This window comes from Harpia harpyja, chromosome 10 (assembly GCF_026419915.1).
Source record: "Harpia harpyja isolate bHarHar1 chromosome 10, bHarHar1 primary haplotype, whole genome shotgun sequence".
NCBI classification, from domain to species: Eukaryota; Metazoa; Chordata; class Aves; order Accipitriformes; family Accipitridae; genus Harpia; species Harpia harpyja.
In genome coordinates this window covers 4,032,583-4,059,642 of record NC_068949.1, presented here as the reverse complement: position 1 = coordinate 4,059,642, position 27,060 = coordinate 4,032,583, and the positions used below count along the sequence as shown (strand labels likewise).

The 27,060-nt window shown below is 37.7% G+C and overlaps 1 protein-coding gene across 3 annotated transcripts in view; it reads left to right on the top strand.

Annotated features, from left to right (window-relative positions):
- The first annotated feature begins 4,590 nt into the window (after positions 1 to 4,590).
- Positions 4,591 to 27,060, top strand: part of CTNNA3 (catenin alpha 3) — a 568,565-nt gene continuing 546,095 nt past the window's right edge. For 2 of the 3 annotated variants that reach the window (XM_052799303.1, XM_052799300.1), the window contains exons 1-3: positions 9,294 to 9,434; positions 14,615 to 14,721; positions 22,094 to 22,286. In XM_052799303.1, coding sequence (XP_052655263.1) covers positions 9,410 to 9,434; positions 14,615 to 14,721; positions 22,094 to 22,286 — 325 coding nt within the window. In that variant the 5' untranslated portion in view covers positions 9,294 to 9,409. Of the gene's footprint in view, positions 4,717 to 9,293; positions 9,435 to 14,614; positions 14,722 to 22,093; positions 22,287 to 27,060 lie in introns of those variants that run through there. The other variant, XM_052799302.1, reaches the window with a different exon arrangement.

Below are 27,060 nucleotides of genomic sequence, written 5' to 3'. Positions count from 1 at the left end.
TGCAGATATGGATACCTTGTTTTGATTTGAAATTTGATTAAAGTTCCAACGTGCTTTGTCAGAAGTGCTGGGTCTCACTAGGCCTAGTTCTCATTAAAGCTGTGAAATTCTATCCAGAGTCCTATAGCAGAACACACAAAAGCAGAACCTTGCCTTGTGAACCAAAGGAAAAAAAAATCATGACAGTTAGTAAAACAGACAGGAAAACCTTCTACCTGAAAAAACAGCATGTCAGAAGGAGTGATACATGAACACTGACATATAATGATTTAACTTAAAAAAAAATCCACAGAGAGGCTTAGTGCACATTTGTATGTTCAGTTCTCACAAGCACTGCTAAGGAATGGATCTGACAGAAATGTTTGTCAATAGCGGGATCTGTTTGTGGAAATTTCATTTTACACCCCCTCGGAGCTGAAGTGGCACTGTGGTGGCAGGTCTTCTCACAAGTTTAGGAAACGGCCTTCTTGGTAGGCACGGCTTGCAAACAAACGGCAGAACAAGAGCTGTTTATCGCACAGTGTAGAAGAAAAAACTTGGTTGATAAAACAGCAGTTTGGCGGGCAGTGGGCGAATTAAAAGAGTGAGGTTCCCCTTGTAAACTACCTGTCACGGTGCAAACGGAGAGCGAAGACAATGCTCTCCTCAGCGCGCCGCGTGCCGGCCAGCGGCAGGCGGGAAGGCGGGCGGGAAAGCGGCCGTTGGGGCGGGGCCCCGGCCTCTGGGGCTGCGGCGCGCAGAGCCGTTGGGGCGGGGCCGCGGCCGCTGGCGCGCGCAGAGCCGTTAAGCGTCATCCCGGTGTGAGGTAGAAGCCTCATCTCTCCGCCTCTCCTGTCAGCGGTTAATACCGGTCGTGTTGTCGTCCTGCTCCCATTGGGGTGCGAGCCAGAGCAGGGTGAGGAGCAGGGGGTGGGCTCCCCCCACCTCAGATCTGCCCTCAGTCTGGGTGGGTTTTCGTGCCTGCCTCAAGTAACGAGGCAGGAGCACCTGTGTCCTCCTGTGGAGGAGGAGGAGGAGGAGGAGGAAGAAGAGGAAGGGCAGAGAGCGGGAGGGGAGAGAGGGGGAGGGGAGAGAGGTGGAAGTAGGCAGCTGGGCGTGTTAGAATGCAGGTTGTAACTGGAGCGTGTGTCTTCAACAGGCTGTTGAGACAGATGGCACCATTGATGTAGGAACTGGGAAGACTGTCAGGGGCAAAGAAGAGGTATATGAACGTCTTCTCTTAATGAAGAGGGAATGTGGCTCAGAGAGGTGTTTCTAGATACAGTGGTAATACTCTGGTGTGTCATGGACGTGGTTGCTTTTTGCTCAGAGCTGTTTGGGGATTTTAAACTGATTTACGTGGCATGAATGGTATAAGCAGTAGGCAAAAATATATTTAATATAAGGGTTTTGACAGATGTCTTCTAGTGTAGCATCTCCTGCTTTTGTCCATTTTGCCAGCCCACTTGCTAGGGAAATGGATGCACTCACCTCTCCTGCCCTGTTTCTGGCATATTAGTGCAAGCACTCCTCTCAGCCTTCACCAGCAACTGCCTCAGCAAATTCTGAAAGTGCTTTCAGGGCCTTTTGTAACAAGTTGCTTATTTTTACTGGTTTGGGATGGCAAGACCCTTGTTCAAAACGTGCCAATTCTGACTGCAGCCCTGAAGTTACCAGAGCTTTTGAAGCAATCCCTCTGAACAAGTGCCATGAATCGGAGAGAGAAATGGGGAGGGGGAAGGGTTGGGAATAGGGGTTTCTGTCTTTTTGCTGTTGGCTTCTTTTTCTCTGTTGGGTTAAATCTTTTGATATTGCTTAGTGGATATGCTGCTTGGTTGGTTCATTATGTTTTAAAAAACTGAAGAATAAACTCCCTTGGTATGAGAGAATGAAATAACTCCAGTATATAGAGTTCTTGTAATTTATCAGAGGAATTGCCAAACTGCTAGCCTATAAGAAGCCACTGAATTCTGTAAGTACCTGAAAGAGTGATCACCTATTTTGTAAATGTATTAAACGTAACAGAAAAGGATGGAAATCTTTCAACAAAGGAATAACTTTGTCTATCTAAAAATACACCTTTTTTTTTTTAATAAATATAGATATAGAACAAGGGAGTTGAGGAAAATATCCAACAAATTTTATTTCTTGATTACTGTAATGTAGTTTTCACAGCAAAATGACTGATACCTCTGTGGTGAGAACTCATTTTTCTGTGTAGATGCCATCGGATTGGATTGATGAGCAAAACATTGTACAACAACAGATTAAAACTGCTCAGTGAAGTTAGTGAAAGATGGGCAACGTGTAGAAGTCAGAGGATTAAATTTAGCAAGATGTAAAGTTATGAGATAAGGAATTACAACTAGTTAATAGAGAGCAAATGTTAAAGAGGCTTGGACAAGGTTAAAAGAAGGCTGTTAAGGAAATCTGGAAGACATCCAAGGTGGAAAAGTATAGTATATAGTAGTTTACAACAATCCGTACCGTTGACAAATTTTTAGATATTGTGTGTGGAATATTTTACTGGTACTTAAGAATTGGTGCTGCAGTGGCATTTGCAGTGGGTACTGCATAACTTCAAAATTTGCAGTGCTTACTTGTAATGACACGTGCCTACCACTTTGTTTCATAGGTGACCTGTCAAACCCAAGTTCAGTAGAAAATCTTTATAGCAACAAATTAATAGGAAGATTTGTTAAGATAAAGACAACTTGGGAATGATTCAAGTGCCTGAGCATAGGTGTCTAGAGCCGTTTGGGCCATCTTTGGGCTCATATAGCATCCCCATATCCAGCCCTGGCATACGTGGTTGAAGTCTGTGGGAGACCTGCGGTACCGTAGAGGCCTGTATGATGGATACCCTACAGTACCTAAAATGGCACTAGCTGCTTAGCTTAAGCAACTGAATCCCATTCCTCATGTCATAATGCAGATGATGGGACAAAGAACTTTAAATAAAACTAGCATTATCCACACCTCTCCTTAGTGTACCTATTAAAATAAGGAGGGTCTCTGTTCACCAGTGTAGTAATTTGCTTCATACATGAAGCACTGATGTAGTTACAAAGATCTAATGATTAGAAAAAGTGTAATAGAGTTCACCTACATAACTCCACTTGTCTATATTGAATCTTGCAGTTAAGTGAATTGTGGTTTTGTTTGTTCTTAACTTTCAAATTACATTCATGAACTAAATAAGAAAGCTAAGAAATGCTGAGAAATACTAACTGCAGTTAGTAAGGTTTAGACTTGGATTGCATCACAGTTTTAATATAGTGCTCACAAAATTAAATCTTGGTCCAGCAGCTTTCTTCTCTGACTATTGTTGTTCATGCCTTCTAAACTCCTGAGTTGAAGGTGAGCAAATAAAGGATTATCTTTCAAGGTTGAACCTTGAAAAAATTATGAGAGGAATGAATTATAAATAAAATTTTAAGTTTAACATGGCAATACCAGGTACATTTCCCCATAAAATTATTATATCATCTAGGCAAGTCTGCTTAATTTCTATGAACAATATTTGACGCTTTTGCAGGGGAACAAAATCTTCTGTAAGATGTTCTGTATGCACCTTTTGTCTGACTTTCAAATCTTTTCCTTAAGGGCAGAAGACGCTACTGAAATCGGTTGGCCATTGCATGACAGGGCCCAAATGTGATTGATTACCTCTCCCTGCCATTCCCTCCAACTGTTTCAGTACTGTCTCTTATGTCTGTCCAAGTCTTGGGTTTTTTTCCTCACCTGTGAGTAGTCACAATATGTACTCATTCCTCAGGTCTCTTTTTTTTCTTCTAGTTGAGGCTCTCTAATGCTGTTAGCTGGTGTCAGATTACCTCAACCTTCAGGCTGTCTGTGCCCTTTTTACCTCTAAATCAACTAAAAATAGCCAAACTGCTGTGGTTGAAATTTTCCAAAAATAAAATTCAGCCTGACACATGGACCTCATACAAATTTTCAGACTGAATGGTTTAAGACTGTTAAGATCTTAAGCAGCAGAATAGAGAGTCTCTAGCAGAATAGATGTAAGTATTGAGCAACCTCTGCCTTTTCAGAGTTTCCAGAGTTTTTTTACACGAGTGCTATTGCATACTACACTTCAGGGTACTCAAATTTGCTATAATAGCAAATTTGCAAAACTTCACTCATGCCCATTTCTTAAATGGCTGCCTTGGTGGAAAATCTTATAAATGTGGGATTATCGATCTGTTAAGTATGTTTTGAGTATTTTGTGAAGGTAAATGAAGATTGTCATGTGTTGCGTGGTTTGTATGAACTTTTATGATATGTACATTACAACTGTATTTGACCTGGGTTTTACAATAATGGCGTTTGCTTTCCTTCTTCCCCTTTCCCCTCTCATGTTCAACCCAAACCTCATTGATTTCTGAGGGGGCTTTGCCATTGATTTCAATGGTGTCTGATGTAGGGTCTAAAAGCTCAGTGCTGAACTATGTTTGCAAGACTAGGAATGAGCTTGGGGTTTCTTTAAGTGGTCTTTTCAGTAGCAAGTTGTCAGTGAAATCAGGAACTAACAGTTTAGGAGGAGGTCCCAAATGGGTACTGCCCTCCCCCCTATTTTGACTCTCTTCCCCTCCTATTTTGTTTCTCATAGTCTAGGAATGACAGGCAACCATTTGCTGTCTCACTGTCAGTGCCTCTGGAGTCAAGCTGCATCAAGAGGAGTTCTTCAAAGAGCTGTTTCTAGGATCTCTTGTTAGATTCTTGAATCAAAAGGTAAGATTGAAGAGGAATGAAGGGAATTTTCCACTTAGTGAAAGTACATGAAGTTGTGAATGGAACTATAGTTGTTTAATCAAATAGTTGCCTCAAAAGTTTGAGTTAAAAAGCTGGTTTTTTTAACCAACTTTCTAGAAAAAGAACTTTTGAACATGATTTTTGTCACTTGAAGCTAGTAGCCAATGTTGTGCAATGTGTCTGGATGTTTTCCAAATATGAAAAAACATATTGGAATATTGGAAAAGGAAGGATAAAATGTTTCATGGATGCTGTTATTCTAAAAAGTTGAACTTGCCTCCTGGTACTCTGCTGGATTTTGCATCTAATGCAAGGGAGGTTTATGTAAATGTACGTTTATCACCTCAGTGTTGAAAATACTGAATTACTGTACAAGGCAATTTTATACAATTATTTTTGATTTTAAAATATAAAAGGCACTTGTTTATAAGTGACGGGTAATGGAGGGCTGTTACATTCAGTATAACACTCAGCATGTTTCAAGAACTTTATGTACACTAAGACAATTTTCTGTTATGTAAAATCCATTTGGATTCCTTTTATTAAAGACAAGAGCTATATTCAGATCTAGTGAAGCCCAAAAGACATCCAACAGCAAAGAATTAGGCCTGGTGACAGGCATTTGGAAAAAATGCATAATGAATTGTTGCTGTTCTCTCCTATTCCTAGTCAGTTGGTCGATGTTAGGAAACTAATCCACCTTGGAACAAAGTTTGGTTGTGTTTTTGTTCTTTGTTTTGTGGTTTGGTTTTGTTTTTTTTTTTTAATGGTTACTCTTTAGCCAAATCCTTTTGAGTTGGAATGAGAGCAGAGGTCAAAATGGGCAGGAATGTCTTTAGTCTTTATTTCTGAAGCTCTTTGACCAGAAATGATGTATCAACTAAGTAGGGTTTTTCTTCTGAGCCATGTTTTGATTTGAAACTGGTTGTCTGAGTTGATCAAGGAAATAGGGTGCTGTGCAGCACCAGGAGCCCCATTGGAAGAATTAATCTGCATGTCAGAGGTCTGTCCATGTATGCAGGCATGGCATTGTGGTGTTATGGTTTTGCTTAAATACTGGGGCTTTTTTGTCCCCTGTTTTTTAGATTGTGCTTTTGTAGGTGCTAGCTAACTAGCTGCTTGCCAACATCCAAAATGATGCAGTTTCTGAGAACCATTTCTCTTTTATTTTCATGCATATCTCAAAATTAATATATATGTAAGAAGTATCAATCACATATGCTACCCTTAATTTTGGGGTGGTTTTGTGCGTGTCCGTAGACAACAGGGAAGAACAATTATACTATTTGGGTTGCTAGACAAAACAAATAATGCAAACCTTTATATCACTTTGAAAATAGTTACATAAAATGGTATGTGATGGTGAAGCATCCAGGGGTAATGTATGGGTATGAAACAACAAAATCAGTTGGCAGGAGTAGCAGCTCTACAAAGAGAAGGGAAAAACATGTTTTTTTACCTCACTGCAACTAAGAGATAGACATTTGTTAAGCAAAACAGTATAGTATAATGTTGCAATAGATAACCATCAGCAAATTACAAAAAGGGGAAATGAGGGGATGGCATTTAACAAAAATAAAATTAAAAAACCTTTTAGTAGCACATCATGGAATTTTTTTGCTGTCTATTTTTTTTTTAATGAGTTAAACAATATCCTATTTTTAGTGGAAGGTCAACTTGAACTTTATTTAAACAGAGTCTCTGGTTCTGAATAGAGATAGGAACACTTTAAAAGTGATAACAAAAGGGAGGGCTTGGAGCCAGACCTTCTTAACCTATCATTACCAGCACAGGATAGCCATCCATGTAAGCACTGTATGCCACTTAAATAGAGAGGCATCCTTGTTCCATGCTCAAAGTGCATGCAGTGAAAATAGCACAGAGACTCATGTGAAAGGATTTTTTTTTTACTTTAAGAATTTAAAATGGGTCCAAAGAGTGTTAATGAAAAACTTTTCTTTTTGAATGAAATGCTGCCATCTGATGTCACACCACCTTCTTTATTTGTCTTTTTTGAAGTAAATGCTTTTTCAGTATCTTAAATACTACAACTGCATTTTTGAGACCACAAACTCCAGAACCTGCAAAACTATACCTAGAAGAAGTGTTATGAAGATAAGATTGGTAAAGCATTTCTAAATCAAGCAGGATTGTTTAGATTCTGTAGTCCTGCGTAATGGTGTATATCCACTAGAATTTCATTGATATCAGTGGAATTATTTAGTTTACTGCTAATATAGTGAGAGCATTGTCAGGTTCACAAGTTTCCATGGTTACACTTCAGTGGAGAATATTTTCCTTGCTGTGGTTATAGGCTCAGGACCGTAACACACATTTTTAGATAGCTGTTGGTTGAAAAGCAGAGTCTGGCATGTTAGAGCAAAGCCAAAAGTTCTGTAGCTGGTCAGGCTGTAGGATTCACGCCTCTGCTGGAACGTCTCCTAGAATTTGTCAGTGTGTCACAACTGGCTGGAAGTGCATGCATTCAACCAAGGCAGTAATTTTGATAGTATGTTTAAGAGAGAAGAATGTATTAGCTGACCTTAGTAAGAATAAGAAGTACTAGTATGTGGGTAACTTTGACATGAGTATGGAAGATGAGATTATATTCTTTAGATTTATAGTGTAAATTATATTTGGAAACATTTTACTCTTCTTGGCCTGTTGGCCTCAGTTAAAGAAGGTGTGAGTAAGGTGCTGTAGTGACTAGATGGTTGTATCCCAGCATTCCATCCCTGATTCTGCCACTGGCATTCTGTGTGATCTTGAGTAAATAGTTTTTCCTCTATTCTATTCCCTTCTACTTCCTTATGTGATATTGGAAGATCACCTCTGCTTGAAAAAGTGCCTTGATGGAATGCACTGGAGAAGAAGTAGGCATGACTATTAAACGAGGAAAAGAGAGCATGTTCTGAATGTTATAACCCTGGGAAAAATCTTCATTTGGTATCTCAGTAGACATCAGAAAGAGTGCATGAGACAAGTTTGTTAAGGTGTAATGCTTTCCCCATCTCAAACATTTTTTTTTTCCATAAACCTTAATTAAAGCTTTTCATGCTGTTAGGTCAGTCATAACCTGTTCCTTGCCGTGTGGATTTTCCAGTATCCAGTAAGAACTAGGCTTACGCTGTGTTCGTTTCCTTGGTGGATTCATTATAAGGGATGATGTATGACACTATTTATGCTGAGAACTATGTTGAAGAACTTGGTGGAAATCTTGTGTCCTTGGAAATTGCAGCTGCTTTTCAAATGTGGTTGAAGTCGGCCAGTGGATTAAAAAATTGCTCTAGGGAGAAAGCAGACACAGAGGGAAGTGATAGGGACTGCAAAAAAAAAAAAAAAAAAAGTGCTGATTTTTTTTTCTGTCAGCATTAAAAATCATCTTCCAGTTACTTCACTGCAAATCTACACCTAAATGCAAAGCCTGTTTAAATAAAGTAGCCTTCAGTGAATAAATGTTATTAACGGATTTGAATCTTGCCACCTTCTTCAATTCTCCATCTCTTCTTTCCTATGTGGTTTCTTTGCATTAACAGACATGTTTCCTGTTACTAGTGAGAAGAAGTGGTAAAATCTGAGGTGGTTAGACTGTAACCTGACAGCTTTTTATGGAAATTTAAATAATTTGGCAGGTGCATTGTAGGTTTTCCCTGGTGTTAAGTGGGACAGATCCTTCCCAGGTGTCAGAGGTATTGCTCCATTCCAGTGCATGGTCTGTCCTACAAACTACAGCAGGTCTTCAAGCAAAAGTTGTCCATGCTGTTGTGTTGCAAAGAGAACGAGTACATTTTAGCATTCTGAATATCTTAATTCATGTGTCAACTAGAGGATTAAAGAAAAAATGCAGGGACTGTTTTTGTGACTTCTATAAAGCCTGATTTGCACTTGCTGTACTGACTCTGTAGCAAAAGGACTAACAAATTTTATTCCCAGAGTGGTGTTGGCACCGATTGATGATGCTGTATAATAAATACTGAAATTAAGAACAAATAATAAAACATTCTATTCCATGTTCTCAGCAATGCTTCATGTCTTGGAAGTTCTCAGGTGTCCTGTCCATGTGTATCCTGCTTAAAAATACTAATCCAGACTACTTTGTTTTATTATTTTTTTTCTTACCTTCCCTGTTTTTTAGAAGGCAATAGGCCAGTGTATTTTGAAATTGATAGTGTAATATATTGCATGTCAGTGTAGAGTAATACACAATAGAAAAAAAAACCCAAAGAAAACAAATTTGGTGCCAAGTTACTGGGTGAGAGCCTTATGAATCCCTTTGCTGTCCAGCTCAAAAGTCTGAGACTGAGTCATTGCCTCGAGACAGAAGTTGGCATACAATCAGAATGTATGGGAAAACAGTAGCTGTGCTGAAAATTATGAGACTAAGCACCACAAGTATCAGTAATGACATGTTTCATGTCATCTAATTGTTCAAAAGCTTTTTAACTTTACATTTTTTTGACATATTTGTGTTCTAGTATATAGCTTTAAGGATGCCCATCCCCCTGCCACCCCTCCAGCAGCCACTGTGTCCTGTCAGTCATCCTGAAATACACTGGAGAGCTTGTCAGGCAGTCGCTTACAGATGCCTCAGAAGCCTAATAGTGAGCCATAGCAGTTACACTGAAGTTCCTAACACAAGGAAATTACATAGACAGTTGCTTTAGTGCTGAATATGGACCACATATATTCTAGGATAGGTGAGTGATGTGCTATTGGCTTTCTAATGATCTAGCAGGAAATGGATTCTAAAGTTAATGTTTTCTAATTTATGGAGAATATCTTTGGCTCTGCTTTCTGGCACCAAGTAGTTTATCTATGTCTGTATACAGTGTACTTACAGATTGTTTAAAAGCTGCAGGTACTATGTTCACATTGTATTGCAGATGGATACAGACTTTGACTGTTTTTCGTGTGTCTTTTTTTCTTACTCTAAAAGACTCAGCAGTTTCAGTTTGGACACGTGCTGAAAAGACAAAATTCTCATTATCTTACAGTTTGTAGCACTTGGTGGGAGTGCGCAGGTGGTTGCTTTTCTGGCTGTTCTGAGACACAACTATCTCGTGACACATGCTTAACATCCTAAGTGTTGTAAGAGCTCCTGGTCTATAGTGCTGAAATTGCCTACTGTAAAGGTTAATATAACCAAGTGTGAGGTTATAGCAGCCTTCTACCAAAATATCTTGCAGTTGAGATCCCTACTGTAATTAGAAGGCATATTATACCTGAGTAGACATATGCATTTAAAAAAAAAAAGAAGATGGACTGTGATTCTCATTTTTTCCTGAGGCAAGCACCAAAATTTGTTGTCTTAATGAAGCTGATCTTGAAGGACAGAAGTTCACTTTCTAAGTGGAAATATCAGAAAAAATCCCAGAATGATCTTTACTGGCTGCATATTTTTCTTTCTATCACCTATTACCCTTGTTTTGATTTAAAAAGAAACAAACAAAACCCATCTATTTAAATACTGATTAGCTAATATGGTAAATAACAGTAAGGAGAGCCTGGTAAGTTAAAAATCTGTGGTTGGGGTATCAAAATAATTTAAGATGTTGTAGGTTTCACTGCATTGGCTTGCAAGCTTGTTTTCATATTTTGGCTGCTTTAAGGAAGTTTCAGGAAGCATTAGAATTTTACTTAAAAAAAAGACTGGAATCAGCAAGTGAGCACTTAAGTACGTTATTTATACCTTAGAATATAATAGAAATGTTCAGAAACAATAATTTTGGCAATTGGCTTTCAATTAATGATAAGTTATGGGCCTGACCCAAGGCTTAAAAGTTATTGTTGAGTTCAAAAGCCAGCTGAGCCAGGGCTGAAGCAAAGAATAAAAATGCTTATATTGTACAATATGCTAAGGTTAAAAAACAAAAAACAAACAAAAACCCCCCAAACAACTGAAAAACCCAGAAAAGGGAAAATTACAGCACATGGATTCACATTTTTCTGATCTGCAAAATGTGGTTGGATTTGTACCACTTCCCAAGTTTGAGACTGCTCAGTGGTAGGATTCTGGAGCACAGTGATCTCTAGTAAGAGGAATTGACTATAATTACAACTACATTTTTATCTGCCAAATTTTAGAAAAGATCTGATCATTGTAGATGACCTGTAATATAGGAAATTGTGCTGTGAAAACAGAGAGCAGCTCTTGCTGCAAGCATCAACGGTTTTATTTTTGACTTTTCAGTAAAGCAGTTGCTATCATGCTTCTATCAAGGAATTGAGGGGAAGCCACTGTGAAGTTAAAGCGTGAGTGTATCTCTAGGTGATTTTCAGGTTAAATCTCAGTAGAAGCATGAAGTGCTATCTCCATCCAGTTCTTACCTGTCCTCTTGCAACTGATGTATGTCTTGACCGGAAAAAATTCACGGCACAATCAATACCATCTATTTGCAACTGTTGTGATGGATTTCAAGAAGTGCCCATATACTGGGAGGCTTGTGAAAATGTCAAAGATAAGGGTTGCGAACCAGCAATATCATAAAGATTTTTTTTTTTTAATGTGAATAAAAGATTAATTGAAGTGTTGGCCAAAGATTTAGAGAACCAGTGAATTGCAGGTGGTAAAAAAAAAAAAAAAAAGTCTACCTTTTCAAGAGTGTGAAATGATGTGGTTTGATGCAAACCCAGTGAAGCTGGAGGAGAGTATCTTGTTGAATTAAAAGGCTTTTTGATTCAGGGGTGGACGGAGCAGAAGCAGCTTTTCAGCAGCATGGATTCTTCTGTGCTGTATGTTCATAGGCTGCACCAACATGGTGATGGGTAGGCAGAGACATGACACGCTATTTGCCAATGCTGTAGAGTCAACCAAAAAGGGCATGCGCTACTGTTTTATTATAAGAGGGGCAGTTTAAGAAGCTATTAAATAGCAATGCAGTTTGGAATTGAAGCTAACAGGAGAGCAGGGTTGTGAATGACAGACATTTGTGGCTTTCAGAGCAAGTTATTAGTACTGTAGGAAAGTTTACTTTCACAGGTTAAAAAGGATCTCCCGTTAATATTGGCTGTCTTTTAATTCAACAGATTGTGTGGAGGTCTGAATGTCAGTGGGAACCTGGCTTCCAGGTTACTGATAGCTCCCTTGCTAGTATAGCAAATGTTGCTGGAAATAGCTATATAGCTGTAGCTATAAGAAAGCTTGAATTTTTATCTACTTTGTAGACACAGAACCTTTCTGAATATTCATTGTTCAATAAAATGATGCAGTTAATAGGTGTTGGCCCTTTGAGATTGCATTTTGTACTAGACCTCTCACTCTCGAGGTTTAGAGGCTTTACTTACATCATTAGATATTTAGCGTATTTCCAAAGAATTACATGGTTGAGAAACTGGTTTTAGTTTTTATACATAAAGAACCGATGGGTATTAACAGTAAGAATCGCTATAGATAAAAATAAAAAAACCCAGCCTGCTTGTGTGAGTACAGAGTGGGCATGTCTCTGGCCTGAGCTGTAAGAATAAGCTCTTGTTGCAGAGCTCAGCTCACCAAGGATGTTATGTGCACAACATAAGGAAACCATGAGGTGTTGCGCTTTCATGATGACCTAAGTTGTAGTTTTATGAAGACCTCTGGGTGATTGTGAATTTGTCTCTTAGTGATTCCTCCACTAAACAGCAGATGGAAAGAGCCTGCCTTATTTCTTGCTTTGTTGCATATCCAGTGTATTATCGAGAATCGATAGCCTGACCATAACAAACATACTGGGCTAGATGGACTGTTGATCTGATTCAGTAGGACATTTATTATGTTGAATGTGCTTGTAGATATTTTGAGTTCGTTGACTTTTGATGTCTTCTGTCTCTTGTGGTTCTTCTTGGTCTGAAATTCTGAAACCATCAGTTAAGCGAAGTTTGGAAACAAAGTATTTTGCCTTTTGGGAGCATGCCCTAACCACCAGCCTCTACAGCTATGCTGTGTTTTCAGCCTGTTCTGTTCTGAGCTCAGTGAGTAAATAAGTAGTTTACATTAAGTACAGCAGAACCAGCAGAAGATACCGAGTCATCCATCTCAAAGCACTTTGTAACAGCTGCAGTGAGGCTTTGTAAGAGGTGTGGTCTGCACACTTGGACAGCTACAACTTCATCACATGGAGGAGGACAAATAACAGTTTGAGCAAGCAGAAGGGCTGCAGTCCTTTTCCTGACAAGGAGCCTCCACTTGGTTATGAAACAGTGAATGATGAGGGGGCTCAGTTTCCTTCAAACAGAGGGACAAGTTGAACTAGAGTATTTCAAAACTGTGAGAGTATCTTACCTACTGATTCATTGGACAGAAAGAGAACTGCTGATACTGGCGATTTTGGGAGTCTCAAATTTTATTTCCCTGGGGTTTGTTACAAGTATGTAAAAGTTGAATGTGTAAAATATGGCCAAATAATTTGCATTGACATTTCTAGAGTTCTCTTTCTATTATTAATTTCCATGGAAGGGAAAGTAATTCTGGTTAGTCTGATCTCAAGTTTTTGTTCTCTTTATCTTTTGGCTTGTAATTAAAAAATCAGTTCTTTACATATGCTATCACCTGACTGTGCAGCTGTGGGAACTTCGGGCTGTGACTAGTATAGCTTGTAATAAAAGAATAAACTTGGCACTTGCATAAGCTTTACAAAGAATGGCAAAACCCTAAATTACCTTTAACCTTAATTCTTTAATTATCATTCATACTATCGTTGCTTGCAAGTGAAATGTGGCTAACTATTCTGTGATAAACAATTCGGATCCATTTCTACGCAACTTGCTATAGAAACCCTAATGCTACTGTGTTGTATTAAATCAATGCTAGGTTCACCAGAAGGTGACAATCTATCTCTTTAGCCTTATGTCTTAAAGGAATGTAAAGGAATGTAACTGCACAATTGCAGTACCTTATTACTTTATTGTACAGCAGCAATGGTTGTAATAAGTCCAGCTTAAAAAGGACAGATATCCATTATTTGTGTGTTTGAAGTCTTTATTGGCTAAAAAGGCTTTGCTGAGCTATGTTTTATGGGAAGTTAAGTTACTGGAAAATTTAAAATGTCTTCTATTTTGGGACAATAATCAGTTGCATTCCTACTAAAGCACAGTTATAATTCTTTGTTGGCACACACACATTTCACTGCGGCTAAAGGCCTGAGCCATGGCCCAGTGAACTCAGTGAAAACCCTTAAATTAACATCAGTGGACTTTGGATCAAGCTCATAATGAATGATTTATTCACTTTAAAGACCTAGCTTAGCTTTACTTCCATCTTATTGACTTCAGTAATAGACTTTCTTGACATAATCTGTCTTGACACTTAGGAAATATTTGTTATTACAGGGTGTAAAATAACTAAATGTTTCACTTTCTCCTGCTATTAATTGCCAGGACTTTTAAGGGCTGCTGTACGTATTTTTGTTCTTAAAGTGTTTATTATGACCACTATAATTTGGCACATAGAATAAGATACAAGTACTGTGCACATAGCATTAGTGGGTTTGTTTTGTGATAAGTTCAGTAATGTAATACGTAATTTTTGCTTTAAAGCTCCTTTTTATTGACTAGTAGAGAACTTGCATTCAAAGGTCTTCTAATGCAATTATCCTTGTGTATTTTTTAGTATATGGTCAATTTAGAAATCTGGAAGAGAAGACAAGGAATTATATGTACTTTAAATCTGTTATTTTACAGTTTATGCAAGTACCTGCATTTTTTTTTTTTTTTTTTTTTTTTTTTTCACAATTTTGAAATGAGGAATCAGAAAAGTTCATTTGATCTCTTGAAATCCTAAGCCTGTTATGGAACCAAGTTTGTACTCCCATAGGCAGTCTCTGGGCTCTGACAGAGGGCAATGAGACTTGTGGTCATGGCTAATAATTGCTTATTGCAATTTTTTTTGTTTTTTTTTACCTAGGTGAAATGTCAACAAAAGTGCCAAGCATTAAACTGAAAATTGATCCTCGGGATCTGCAGATCCAGACGTTTACAGTTGAGAAATTATTGGAACCATTGATAATTCAGGTATTTTAGTATTGCAGAAAATAAATTGGATAACCATAGAGGGAAGGGAATAAGGCTGAAGAACTTTGGCTAAGGATGCTGCTATGAAAGGCATACCCACAACTCTTCTGCATTGTAGTTTACTCTGGCTCAGAAACTGTCCAAGGGGATCTGTCTTCTTCCAGATATGGTCATTCGTTTAGTCGCTTCCATTTTTGCAAATGCCATACAGTATGTCATAGCAAATGTTGCGTGTTCTAGCTAGTCTCTTGTACAGTATTATCTAGTGGATGTTTAAATGTAGAATACACTGCAAATGGATTTCCAACACATGAAAAGTTTCATATTGTAAGTGCTGGATGGAGTGGAAAAGAATAGCCTTGAAATCTGTAGGTGAGCTTCTTTATCTGAATTTTGAAAAGAATTGCATTCTCTTGCATTTTAGAAGAGATGCCTGAAGAACAGTGCAATTGTTGCATATTGTATAAACCTATGTTAGTACTTTTCCTTCCAACTAAAGAAGACTTGGACTGAGGGATTTACAAAAATGCTTTCAGGTTTGTTGATAAAACTTTCTTTTTAGGAGGAGCAATTTTACTGCATATTGCAGTTCTATTTCAAGTATTCACTGGTTAAATATGCAGTGCTTAGTGTGTTAAAGATTCTCTCATTATCTCTATATTTGGAATGGATTAGAAATGTCTTTGTGTAATGCAATGGAAAGGACCTACTTGAAGACCTGACCTCATTTTGCAAATAATGTGTATAACTAAGAAAGTGTTAGAAGACCTCTGTAGCAATATGTTACAGGGTAAAGAACAGAAAGGACATCATCTATTTTGAAACTCAAGCTGTTTTGAATTTTCTCTTCATTGTACTTGGAACAAAGATGTTGGGGTACCTGCATTTAATTACTCAATTACACATAGCGCAAGGATGCCAGCTTATCACTGTCTTTTAGCCTTGCCAAGATGATGTAGATCAAACTACTTGTCACAGCTGTACACTGCCTATTTAGTATTCCTTTCCTGGTGCATGGGGGTATGTTTACATGGCAGTCACTGCTCTGGCTGCAGTTTGTGTAGGTACAGAAAGGTGTGACTTAATTCAGAATTTTCATTCACTTGCTAATGTACAAAGAATACTTTGTTGTTTTTCAGGTTGTGAAGGTGGTCAGGTATAATAGCTATGAAGTAGTTTCAGTGGCTGGTTGATTAAGATCTTTCCAAGCTCTTTGAGTAATGCCTCTTACAAGACAATAACTTTGTGTTAACTAGGTTATGTTAACAATCAGCAAACAAAACTGATAACTGGGAGGATGACCGTTGGTAAATAGAGCAAAGCCAGATTGAATACTGTACTCTGGGTGTTATGCTATTTATATACAAGTAAGAATTGGGGGTGTACAGCTTATTAAAAAAAAAAGTAAGGATATATCTACCAGGTTTTCTATTATTTCAATTTTTTCAATTTGCAACTTTTCTGTTTTTAAAAAAGAGATAAATAAAATCGTTTTAATTAAGACTGAAACAATTATTATTGTACTTGGACAGATATTAAAGGAAAAAATATTTTTTCTTGTACAACTCATGGGCTTCATTTGACTGCATCCAGCCGCTTAAGTTCATGGTAAATTTTGTTATTCCAGGAATGCACTTCTTTTCACACACACTGCTCTGATGACTTCTTTCCTTCTTTGTCCTGCCAGCCAGTCCTTTGCATGTTGTTTCCCTGGGCTTGCCAAAGGGTGGTGACCAGATACAGGGTAACAGTCAGTTTATAATTAAAGAGGCAGCACATAATGACTGGAGGGAAGAAGAATACAAAGATGAAAGATGAGGACAATAAAATGATGAGTGTGTTTGGTGTGATGGTTCTTATGTTTGTTTGGACTTTCATGTTGGAAAAGTCCTTTATTTATTCCAGAAGTGCTGTATGTGCTCTAAAGGCTAGGAAGAGCAAAGAGGTGCTGAGCATGTTTTATAACAGTTCTAGGAAAAGTTGCTTTTAAAAATCAGTTAGTTCATTGAAATAAGTTTCTTTTTAACAAATAAAGTTGTGTTTTCCCCATTTGAAACTTTTGCTGCTCCCTAACTCATCCAGTTTTTTATTTATTTTTCATTATAATCTTCAGAATTTCTTGTCTTATTTTTGACTTGATCTTCTTTTCCTCCCTTACTCATTTGTCCCTTCTGGAAGATTCTTTTCTGCAGAAAGTAACCTTTTTTTTTATCATTACTTCATTTCCAGCTGTTATTAACTGAGCTGCTTCTCACTCATTTTGTCTGCCTTTATTTATTTATTGTTGGCTGGGTGTGATTGACGGTGTATAAAACCTCAGTTAACAGTTCAGTGGTTTGTGGGAAGTCGTCAAGCTGGAGCATCATGTGTGGATGGATTATAAAATTAGTTTCAGAGTAGTGGGAATAAATGTCTTGATAGACTGCATTTTAAAACCTTCTCTTGTATACCAGTAGGTCAGACTGTGCTCAGGCAGCTGCAACACTGTGGGTATTTTTAGAGGAGATGAAGAAATGTAAATTTTTGCAGGATCAAAGAAACCTGCCAAAACAAAGAAATACAGTTGCAGAACAAAACAAAGAAACCATCAATTTTTTTTATTTTTATTTTTTAAAGCTCTTCTCATGCATCTTTAAAAAGCTCGAGTCTTAAAAATGGAAATGCTTTGGTTCAAAAAGAATATGATATTGGCTGTCTTTCCCCCCCTCTCAACCTTAATTCTTTGTTTCATAACAGAACTGTGGAAGGGAAACTTGCATTTTGAGTGGGAAGGAGACAAAATATGTTGAAAATGCAAAAGTGGGGTTTAAAACTAATACTCAGTGAAGGATGATTGAGATGCTGGAAAAGCAATAAATGAAAACTGATCTATGATTAGAAAGAGAATCAGACCAGTCACAGATAAAAATGAATAGTATTATGCTCTGGCTTGATTCACTTAACAGCTGCTGCTTTGAACACAATTTAGCCTTATTTTGAGATTTACATTCTGATTTATTTATTTAATAGTCTTGTGTTGCTCTGGTAGGAAAGAGGCAGTGGAAGTGCTTGAGCTTCTCTGAAGTCTGTCCTAGCCAGTTATGCTCAGTGTTAGAGCAATCCTTAGGTTAACAGCATCAATACAGGAGAAAATGAAGGCAAAACCAGCCTATGTGGAAATAATTTTGCAAATTACTTTGCTGGATTCTCTCTCTTCCCTGCAGTCGGCAGTGGTGATCACTTTGAAACTCTGAAAACAGTATGACACATTGTTTTGTATAAAACCCTCTCTGACTTGGCAACTTCTCCATCCTTGGAGTAAAACAATGCCCCTAAATTACAATGTTTGGGGGATTGCAGGGGTAGCAGTCTCACTGCATTTCCTTCTTTGCATCCCAAACAGTGGCCTGACCCAGGGTGATTAGTTCAAACAGTGCTGTGCAGGGCTCTGCAGAGATAGAAGCTCCTATGTTGGAAGTGGCATAACTGCATTAGTGTAATTCTGTGTCCAGCCTTATAAACTGTACTCTCATGGGGATGTACTACTAGCTGCACTCTGTTTTCTATATATTGCAAAAAAGTTTCTTTAATCCTGTCCAGTTGTCCCCTCAACAGAAGGGGTTCCCTCTGTGTGAAGCCTTTATTTTATTTTATTCCAGGTCCTTTGAGGACATTAGTTTTGAAAGGAAGGCTTTTAAGTTCTCTATCAATGCATCTGGCACATTAAAAATGATAGCTGTCAAAATTGACATCATTCAGCTGACAGCTGCCTTGATGTAAATTGAGTGCATGCTCAGACAAACTTTCCTTAATTCTGGGCTTTTATCAGAGATGCACTCTGTCATGGAGCAATTAGTGGGAAGTAATCAGTAGATCATAAAGCATTTTCATTCACATAGTTGATGTCTAATATTTGTCATGCTTGTGCTAGATTTAGTCACAAAATGTAACAATTAATGTAATGGAAAATATCCTCTTGTTTTATTTCATCCTCAGACACTGAAGTCTGTTTAATCTCTTTGCTATACTATGGAATGATTATAGTTATGGCTAGCTATAAATTTGCTTCTTTTTTCCTTTTGAATTTATGTACAAGTAAAAGTTTTGAAAGATATGACTTGATGAGATTCATATAGCTTCATTAATTCATGCAAGAAACACTTCATAACTGCCTTTGCAGTCATTGCAAGTCTTATAAGCTGTAAATTTGCCACTTGTTTGGATATTGTATCTAAAGCGTGCTCTATGTATTTATGTATACACACACACTTAATATATGTGTTGTGTGTGTATGTATACATAAGCAAATGTTTGTAAGAGCTTTTCTTGCCAAACCTCTTGCTTCCATCTCTTTATATGTTATACATACATATGAGCTAAGGAAAGTTTATGGCTGCAAGAGAGAGATAAGTTTTACAGAGTATGTAGAAACATCCATGTGTTTTAGGGTCCTTTACATCACTCATGAAAAATAGGCAAGTTGAAAGGCATTTATTCTCATCTGTCATCCACACTGACAAAAGTTTGCTCACACAGAAAATATACGCTATTGGTTTTAGTTCTATGTAAGGTGAGTTTTACTTTATGCACACTGAAAGTGATTAACCAGTATTTATTTGTATGGGCAATACTTTGAATTTGAAACAGTGAGGAGGGGGTTCTGCTGTTGTCATTAGATCACTGAGTTCATGTCTTGTTTTTTCAAATGTCTAGGCATTGCGGTTACACTGAACTAAATTTTAAACAAAAAAGAATGTTTTATGATTGATGCTTTAAAATACTTTTATATTAATATCAAAGGTGAACCAAATCTTTTGATACTCAAGGTACCAAGACACTGTTTCCTTTAACTACTGCAATATTAGAAGACCGTCTGTCAGGGCTGGCAAGAACTGAATACAGTAGTGAAGAACTGCTGCACGGTTCCTTAGGAATTCAGTATTTGGGATAACCATGATGAAAAACATCCCACCCCTCCAGCCTAATGAATAATGGCAATAACAGGCAACAACATCATGATTCAGCTTTGCAACTGTGATGGCATATGGGCTTGAAAATCTCACTTAAAAAAACCCCTTGTGCCTCTAGCACAACTCTGTTGCTTCTAGCAGAGGTACAAAATAACCTCTTGACAATAATTTCCATTGAATGCTGGAAGACCTGCTGTATATAGCAATAAGAAGGTGTTAATAACTGGGAAATGCAGTTGGGCATGAACAGGATTAACAGGGATATGTTTTTAATTTTTCTTACAATGATACCGTTTTGACTCTGTATTCTGCCACTACAGTACAAGCTGTGTTGACCACAGATCAGAAGGGCACACTATATTAGCTACTGTGTAGTTCAATTCTTTCTGCATAGGATCTGCATAAAGTTTTTGCGTTCCTCTCTGCGGTTCTGTGTTAGAGAATTCAGAGTAGTTTTTCTGTATTTCTTCACCTCCATGAGCCAAGAACTACCTGTCAAATTTTGACTTGTATTTGAGATCAGAAGCTGCCTCTGATATTTCCTGGCAGTGATGCTGAAGTTGAAGGGGGTCTTACAGTCAAGAGTTTTCACCTGCAGGAATGATTATTTTTCATGTTTTTCCACTTGTTTTGTTTCCTTTCCTCCTCCTCCAAAGCATAGGAATGAACAGTACATAGAATGGTATTTTACATAAAAAGGAGACTACAGTAAAAATCTGAGAAATAAAATATATTGTTTTCTGGGAATGGTGATTAAATAGTTAAGACACTTTAAAAATGTCTTTTACTTGATAGGTTTTTGGGGCAGCTTCTAATTTTTTACAGTGTTTTATGCCTTTCTTGTTGGAAGTATCAGCCTATAATCTCTTTAACTCACTCTTAAAAATATGATCATTGAAACTGCATTAAACACTCTAGAACTAATGTTAGAGGGTTTGTAAAAAGAAAAGATATTAAGATTCTTATTCCCATTGCATTCTCTACCAGCTGGCTGATTTACGTGCAATAAATAATTTGATTTACTTTCTTTGAGCCACAGTCAGAAAAATACCCAAGCCCTCTTTAACAATCTGAGCCAGGGTTATTTATGTCGCTGTCTCCCTTGTGACATGCCAAAGCAGTCGATGTCAAGTGGATGGTCCTTTTTCCCCCCAAATTCCACATAAATGATATAGGGGTCAGGGCTTTTGCCTTTCAAAGATGTGTTTATAGAAATGCTTCCCAGAGGATGTTTGTCAGTTACTTTTAAAAGTACTCGTTCATGAAAAGCACTAAAGTGCTTGAATTCATGAACCAAGATCTAAAGGTGAGCTATGGTACAGCTAGCGCACTTCTCATTCTATACCTGTGAATGGAGCCCTTTTCCATGGACCAGCTCAAACCACAAGCTGTACTGCAGCCATTAGCTAAGTTTGCCTGCTGGACTGAGAAATTTATATGCAGCTTTTGCTTTGTTTATACAATATTCTTGATGATTGGAATGCCATTTAATAAAATGAAGCAATTGTATACATATAAAATGTATTCATTGAGCTCCAAGACTAGATCTGTACTTAATATACTACCCATGTTCTGGCACAGAGAACAGAATAGTTCAGAAAGTTTGTTTAAAATAGCTATATAACTTTTCTTTTAAAATCTTTTAGGAGTCTCTCCTTAGTGTGACAGCTCAAGTGATGCCTTAGAGAAAAGTCTGTTAGAAACAAACAGTGTGGAGGCTGTGCTCAGATGATGAGGAATGTGGAGTGGGATGCTATATAAAAATACGTTCTTTATGGATGTTGAAGTGCATTGTTAAAAAACAGAATTTGGACAAAGCTGCTGTAAACCTACATTCTGAGTAAAATGATGTACAATTTTAATGTTGAGAGCCCCCCTGAGAATTCTGAGGTGCTGAGTTCTGGCCACTGCGATCCTCCTTTGTAAGAAGAGAATGCATTTTGAAATGTGTCTATGTTTATTCTGAATATTTGCTTCTGAGATAACTGGGAGATTTAAGCCGGAAGTATGGGAAGATTCAGCACTGATTATATTTCCTGCCTTGGCTGAAGCCTCCTTAGCATTAGTAATTTTTTTTTTTTTTTTTTTTTTATCATGAGGAAAATTTAAAGTAAGCACTGTCAGGAGTTTGCATCAGGGTTAATATGACAGTGAGATTTCTGTTAACTTCGGTATGATCACACACAAGGAAGAATACAAAGATAAGGCATATTAAGTAAAATTATCTGTCAGATTTAATTCAATAGTTTTGTCCATTCCCAGTATGTATGCTGAGCTTGCCTGTCTCTCTCTAAAGCAGAGGGAATCTCATAGCTTATTCTCAACTATATTAATTTGATTTTTTTTAAGATTTGGGAATAATATAGATTCACTTCTTATAGAACTTACACCACTGTTGTCTTTTTTGTTTCTTCTCAATGTAGGTTACAACACTAGTGAACTGTCCACAGAATCCTTCTAGTAAGAAAAAGGGCCGTTCCAAAAGAGCTTGTGTCTTGCTAGCTTCTGTGGAAAAAGCCACTTGGAATCTGTTGGACAAGGGGGAAAAAGTTGCCAAGGAAGCAATTGTGCTTAAAGAGGAACTTCATGCAGCACTCGCTGATGTCCAGAAAGAGAGTGAGTATATGACAAATAATTTAGGCACCACAAGGAATTAGTTTAACCATGTAACACTAGTATCAAAATGAAGCTAGGATATCCATGAGAAATATGTTTTCATGTGGAAATGTCTGAACTTTGAGTTGTCTGATTGTATGTTCTCAGATACTGCTTATGAGGAGGTAAAGTGTGCAAGCTGGGCCCCATTGCAGAAGAACACTTATATCAGTGGAAGTTTTGTTGGTGGGGTTTTTTTTTTTCTTTTTCCAATGAAGACAGGATGCCCCTTGTTAATTTCAGTGGCTGTTAAGCACAAGTTTAAGTTAATGCATGCTTTAATGCTCTTCTTAAAAAGAACTGTTTACCTGAATCTGGGATTAAGGCCTTTTAGTTAAAAATTTAAAAACAGAATCTTCCCTCTTTTGTATGGTAGTAAGGACTTAATTTGGGAAGGTATAATAGTCCTGTGTGGAGGTATGTTTTGAGACTTTAGTACGAGGAAGATGGATTCTTTAACCTACTGTAACTACTGTAGAAGTCATCCCCTCATGATAGAGCTTCTCATATTTGGTAAGTTTTGCCATATTCCATTTCCTCATGACCTATCTCCCCATTTTGAACCAGTCTCCCAGAATAGGACTAGGTTTTATGATCTGCTGAGAAAGGTGTATTAGCCACTTTCTTTCAGGCTCTTTGTTGCTTTGTTGATTTTTACTCTCCCCATGGATAATCAGGGCCCTTTGGGTGAATATGAAGGCCAGGCTCAAATAGTAATAAGCTGGATGACAGACATCCAAAATGTGTTCCTGCAGAGATCAGCCTTGAAAACTGATTCAGGAGAAGGTTTCAGAGGAAGAAGGGGACAGAAGAGTAATGATTTCAGTGCCTGGTCATTCGAGAATTATGTCCTTCCATCAGTGCTCTGTGAATTTTGTAAACAAGTGGTTCCCAAGGGTTGCCTGGAATCAGATAAGGAGGGGCTGATGAAAGCCTTCCCAAAAAGTGGGAGCAGACAAGCAAAGAACAATGGTCTGTACCATAAAGTTATTGTCAGGCCATGTTATTGAATGAGCTACCAACCAGGCTTGGTTTTATCAAGGGGCAAAGTGGGCTTCAGTTGCCTTTTCACAATTGAGCAGTGTGGTGTATGTTCTTATGCCATGTGACAACTTGTGCCTGAAGGACCATGTGTTAGCCATTTAAATCAGGTCTTTATATCACCCTGCTCTTACTGAAGTTGTAACTTTATCAGAATTTATTTGTGTTTTTTTTTTTTATTTTATTTTGTCTTCCTCCGTGGGCAGCTGGGGCAGTTTCTGAGTCTCCACTGTTGTTCAGGGTAGTGATTACTAGCTATGGGCTTCCTCTGGATTCAGAGATGGCTGCGTTTTAGAGTTTGATATATGCATATGGTATCTGAGATACCTTAAGGTCCTTTGTGATTAAAAGTGTTATGACCAGCACATATCATCGTTATCTGTCACACTGATCAGCTGAGGCTTTTAAAAAAATCATTAATTTTGGAGTACTCTTAAAATGTTAGCCTATCCATTCCAGGCCAATAACATGCAACAAGAATAGAATACATAGTTTTATATTGATTTTTATACATAGATAATATAAAATATTTCACATTTTCAATTTATTTGTTGATTCTCACCCAAGACCAGGGATAACTACAAAACCAAATAATACGTAAAGTAGATTATATACGCATCATACATTTTAAAAGAACGTTAAGTCCATGTTATCACCTATAATTATGCAATGACAAATTGAGTGTTCACAGCCAATCTTCCTCCAAGGATTTGCCAAACTGCACAAGTTAATTTTAAGAAGTTGGTGAACAATTGTAAAATAAATAGGAGTTTGTTAATTTTACAGGTATTTTTAGTCCTTTGAAGCTGTGTATTATTTTTAATTTGTGGTATGCCATGTCATATGTGACTTTATTGCCTGTTATTCAAGTCACATTCTGCTGCTGTTAAATGTCTCCTGTTATTTACTTCAAGTTCTTTGAAAGGATGTGGGTCGTAAACTGTGCTTGCATGCAGTCACCTGCCATGCATGTCATAGCATATAGTATTTAATTTTCTGTGGGTATATTTTTCTGTGGTGACTGGCAAGTATTTTTATTAATATGCTCTTAAATAAATTATGAATTTTTAGATGTGGCTACAGCTTGTATTTACTGTATAGTGGAATTTTGAAACAATATTCTAGATAATTTTGCTCTGATGTGAACTGAACTACCAGTCCAAGAGTTGCACACCAACATCTGGAAAGAATAAATACTCTCTCACCTCTTCTTGCATTTTAGCTTGTGTCACTCGCTGAGCTTGTTGAGTTCAAGACTGTAACATGAGAATTAAACTCTTATTTCTTTTTAATGTCAGTCGCCAGTGTGAAAATGCTGCTTTCTTACTTTTGGAGCTCATTAATAGGGGTTCCTTTTAGAGGAGTGATAGACTTTTTTCAAGCTGCTGCTGATAATCCTGTTCATAATAATGTTTTGGGGAATAAAGGGGCAAATTATTAGGATAAAAGTAAACAGTGGAGATGAATATGACAAATCTTCTATTTATCTGATGCATTAGTGACTCGTCTAATGTCTTCAGAAATGGGGACGTGGCTATGGCTTTGCTGACTACAGTTTGGTCTTGACAAACACTCTCAGTAGATCAGATTTTGATTTCTCAAATTCAGTTGAGTTCTCTTAGTGACATCTGAAAGAAGGTGTTGCTATAATGGGTGGCAGGCATGTTCCCTGGATAAATCTAGTTTCTGCTTCATAGAATCATAGAATGCTTTGGGTTGAAAGGGACCTTAAAGATCATCTCGTTTCAACCCCCCTGCCATGGGCAGAGGCACCTTCCACTAGACCAGGTTGCTCAAACCCCCATCCAACCTGGCCATGAACACTTCCAGGGGTGGGGCATCCACAACCTCTCTGGGCAACCTGTGGCAGTGCCTCACCACCCTCATAGTGAAGAATTTCTTCCTTATATCTGATCTATAAAATGTTATCTAAAATCTGTAGAAATCTTATATAAAATCTATAATCTAAAGCTTCCTTTGACATCTGCAAAGTTTTACCAAAGATTTATAGTCTTGGAGCTGATCATTTTAATACAGAGGTCCTCCACATTTTTCTTTGAGTTTCCTCTGGAGAAAGTACTTTTTCAGGCCTATTTCTATCCACATCTTGATTCACCTTCTGGAACTAGGCAGGCCTGTGGCTGGTGGACTGTGTGCATCACCCAGAAATCCACTAGCCTAATAAGTGAAGAACTACCATGTTTTCCTGTTGATCTGGTTTGGTGAAGCTTTGTTTAAGGGTACTCATGTTCACATTTTTGTTCTAAAAGAGTGTAATAAACCCAAATATAAGTATTTTTAAAAACTCACACTGCCAGATTTCATGTATACATAATTTCAAAAAATTGCCTTCTGACTCATAATGTGCTGTGAATTAATGGTAAAATACTATACAAAAGAATAAGAAGCATTGTTCAACCCTGAATGTTTCTGACACTTAACATCAAACTATAATTAATGTCCTGATTCTGATATTTAATCAATTTTAAGACAAAACGGTGATGTAGTTTATGTGGGGAAACATTCTCTTAGGAATTTGAATTAAAGCCTAGCATTATACTTAGGATAATGATTTTTTGTATTTATGGCAAGGTGTGATTCTTATAGTTTTCAAATAGTTGTACAGGCGTAGCTAAAATGTTTGGTATTTATTGCCATTGCTTACTGACTATATATGGTCAGAAACACAACAGTTGTTGTATGCATTGTTTCTATCTATTGCAATGTCACTGTTGTATGTGTTTAGCTGTTATCATGCTCAAGTGTGTTCCTAGATAAGCCTTTCATGACCCATAACAGTGAATTGAAAGAAAGTTACTTGCTTGAGTTTTGCTTTGAGCCTTCAGTTACTCTTTAAAAGGAAAATAGAAAAAAATAATTTGATATTTTGAATGTCCATATTTAATGTCTTTTGACATTAAACATGGGAGGCAAGACTTTGATGGCATGGAAGAAACTACCGTTCACTGGCAAGAAATAGGGAGTGCACTGAAAGGATATTTATTAAAGGAAGGGCATAGTGATCTCTTGTATTATACTATATTCTTATTTGTCCCCCCCCCAAAGTCTTAAACATAAGCTTAGCTTTCTCATTCTGTGTTAAGAGGTACATGTATATGCTCTGCATCTAAGGGACTTTAATTCTGGGAGACAAAATTTAGATATTCAGGAGGCTTAAAATAATCTGTGCTGTACAGCCTCTTCATCAAACCAAGAACAGATCCCTTGTAGAAAAGCTTCTGATACCACCATCGCTGGATCAGGTGTCCCTGAGTGGGAAAGGGGGAATGAAGAGATGTGTGTAAGGCATGAAGGGGGTGTGTGGTGGCTCTGATTTCACGTTAGGAAGAACTGTATGACATGTGGAAGTGGAACTTCCTGGTATGCAGCTGTGAAATAATTGCAATGCAACAGAATACAGTGGTATCTGAGTGGGGTAAGAGACTGTGTGGCAAGAGAAAAATGTCCTGTAACATCTACAGAAAGCTATTGTGAGAATCTGAGTTATCCTGGTGTTGAATATTAGGAACATGCAGGAGGTATCAGTCTGCTTTGCCCTGACACTGATAGTGTCACTTCCAGCTAGCTGGCCAAAGCAGAATCCTTTATTTGCTGTAGCAGATGGAGATGATATTTGTGGGAGCAGAACAGGTGATTACACTAGTGACTAGTATTGTTTAATCTCTTGTTTTTA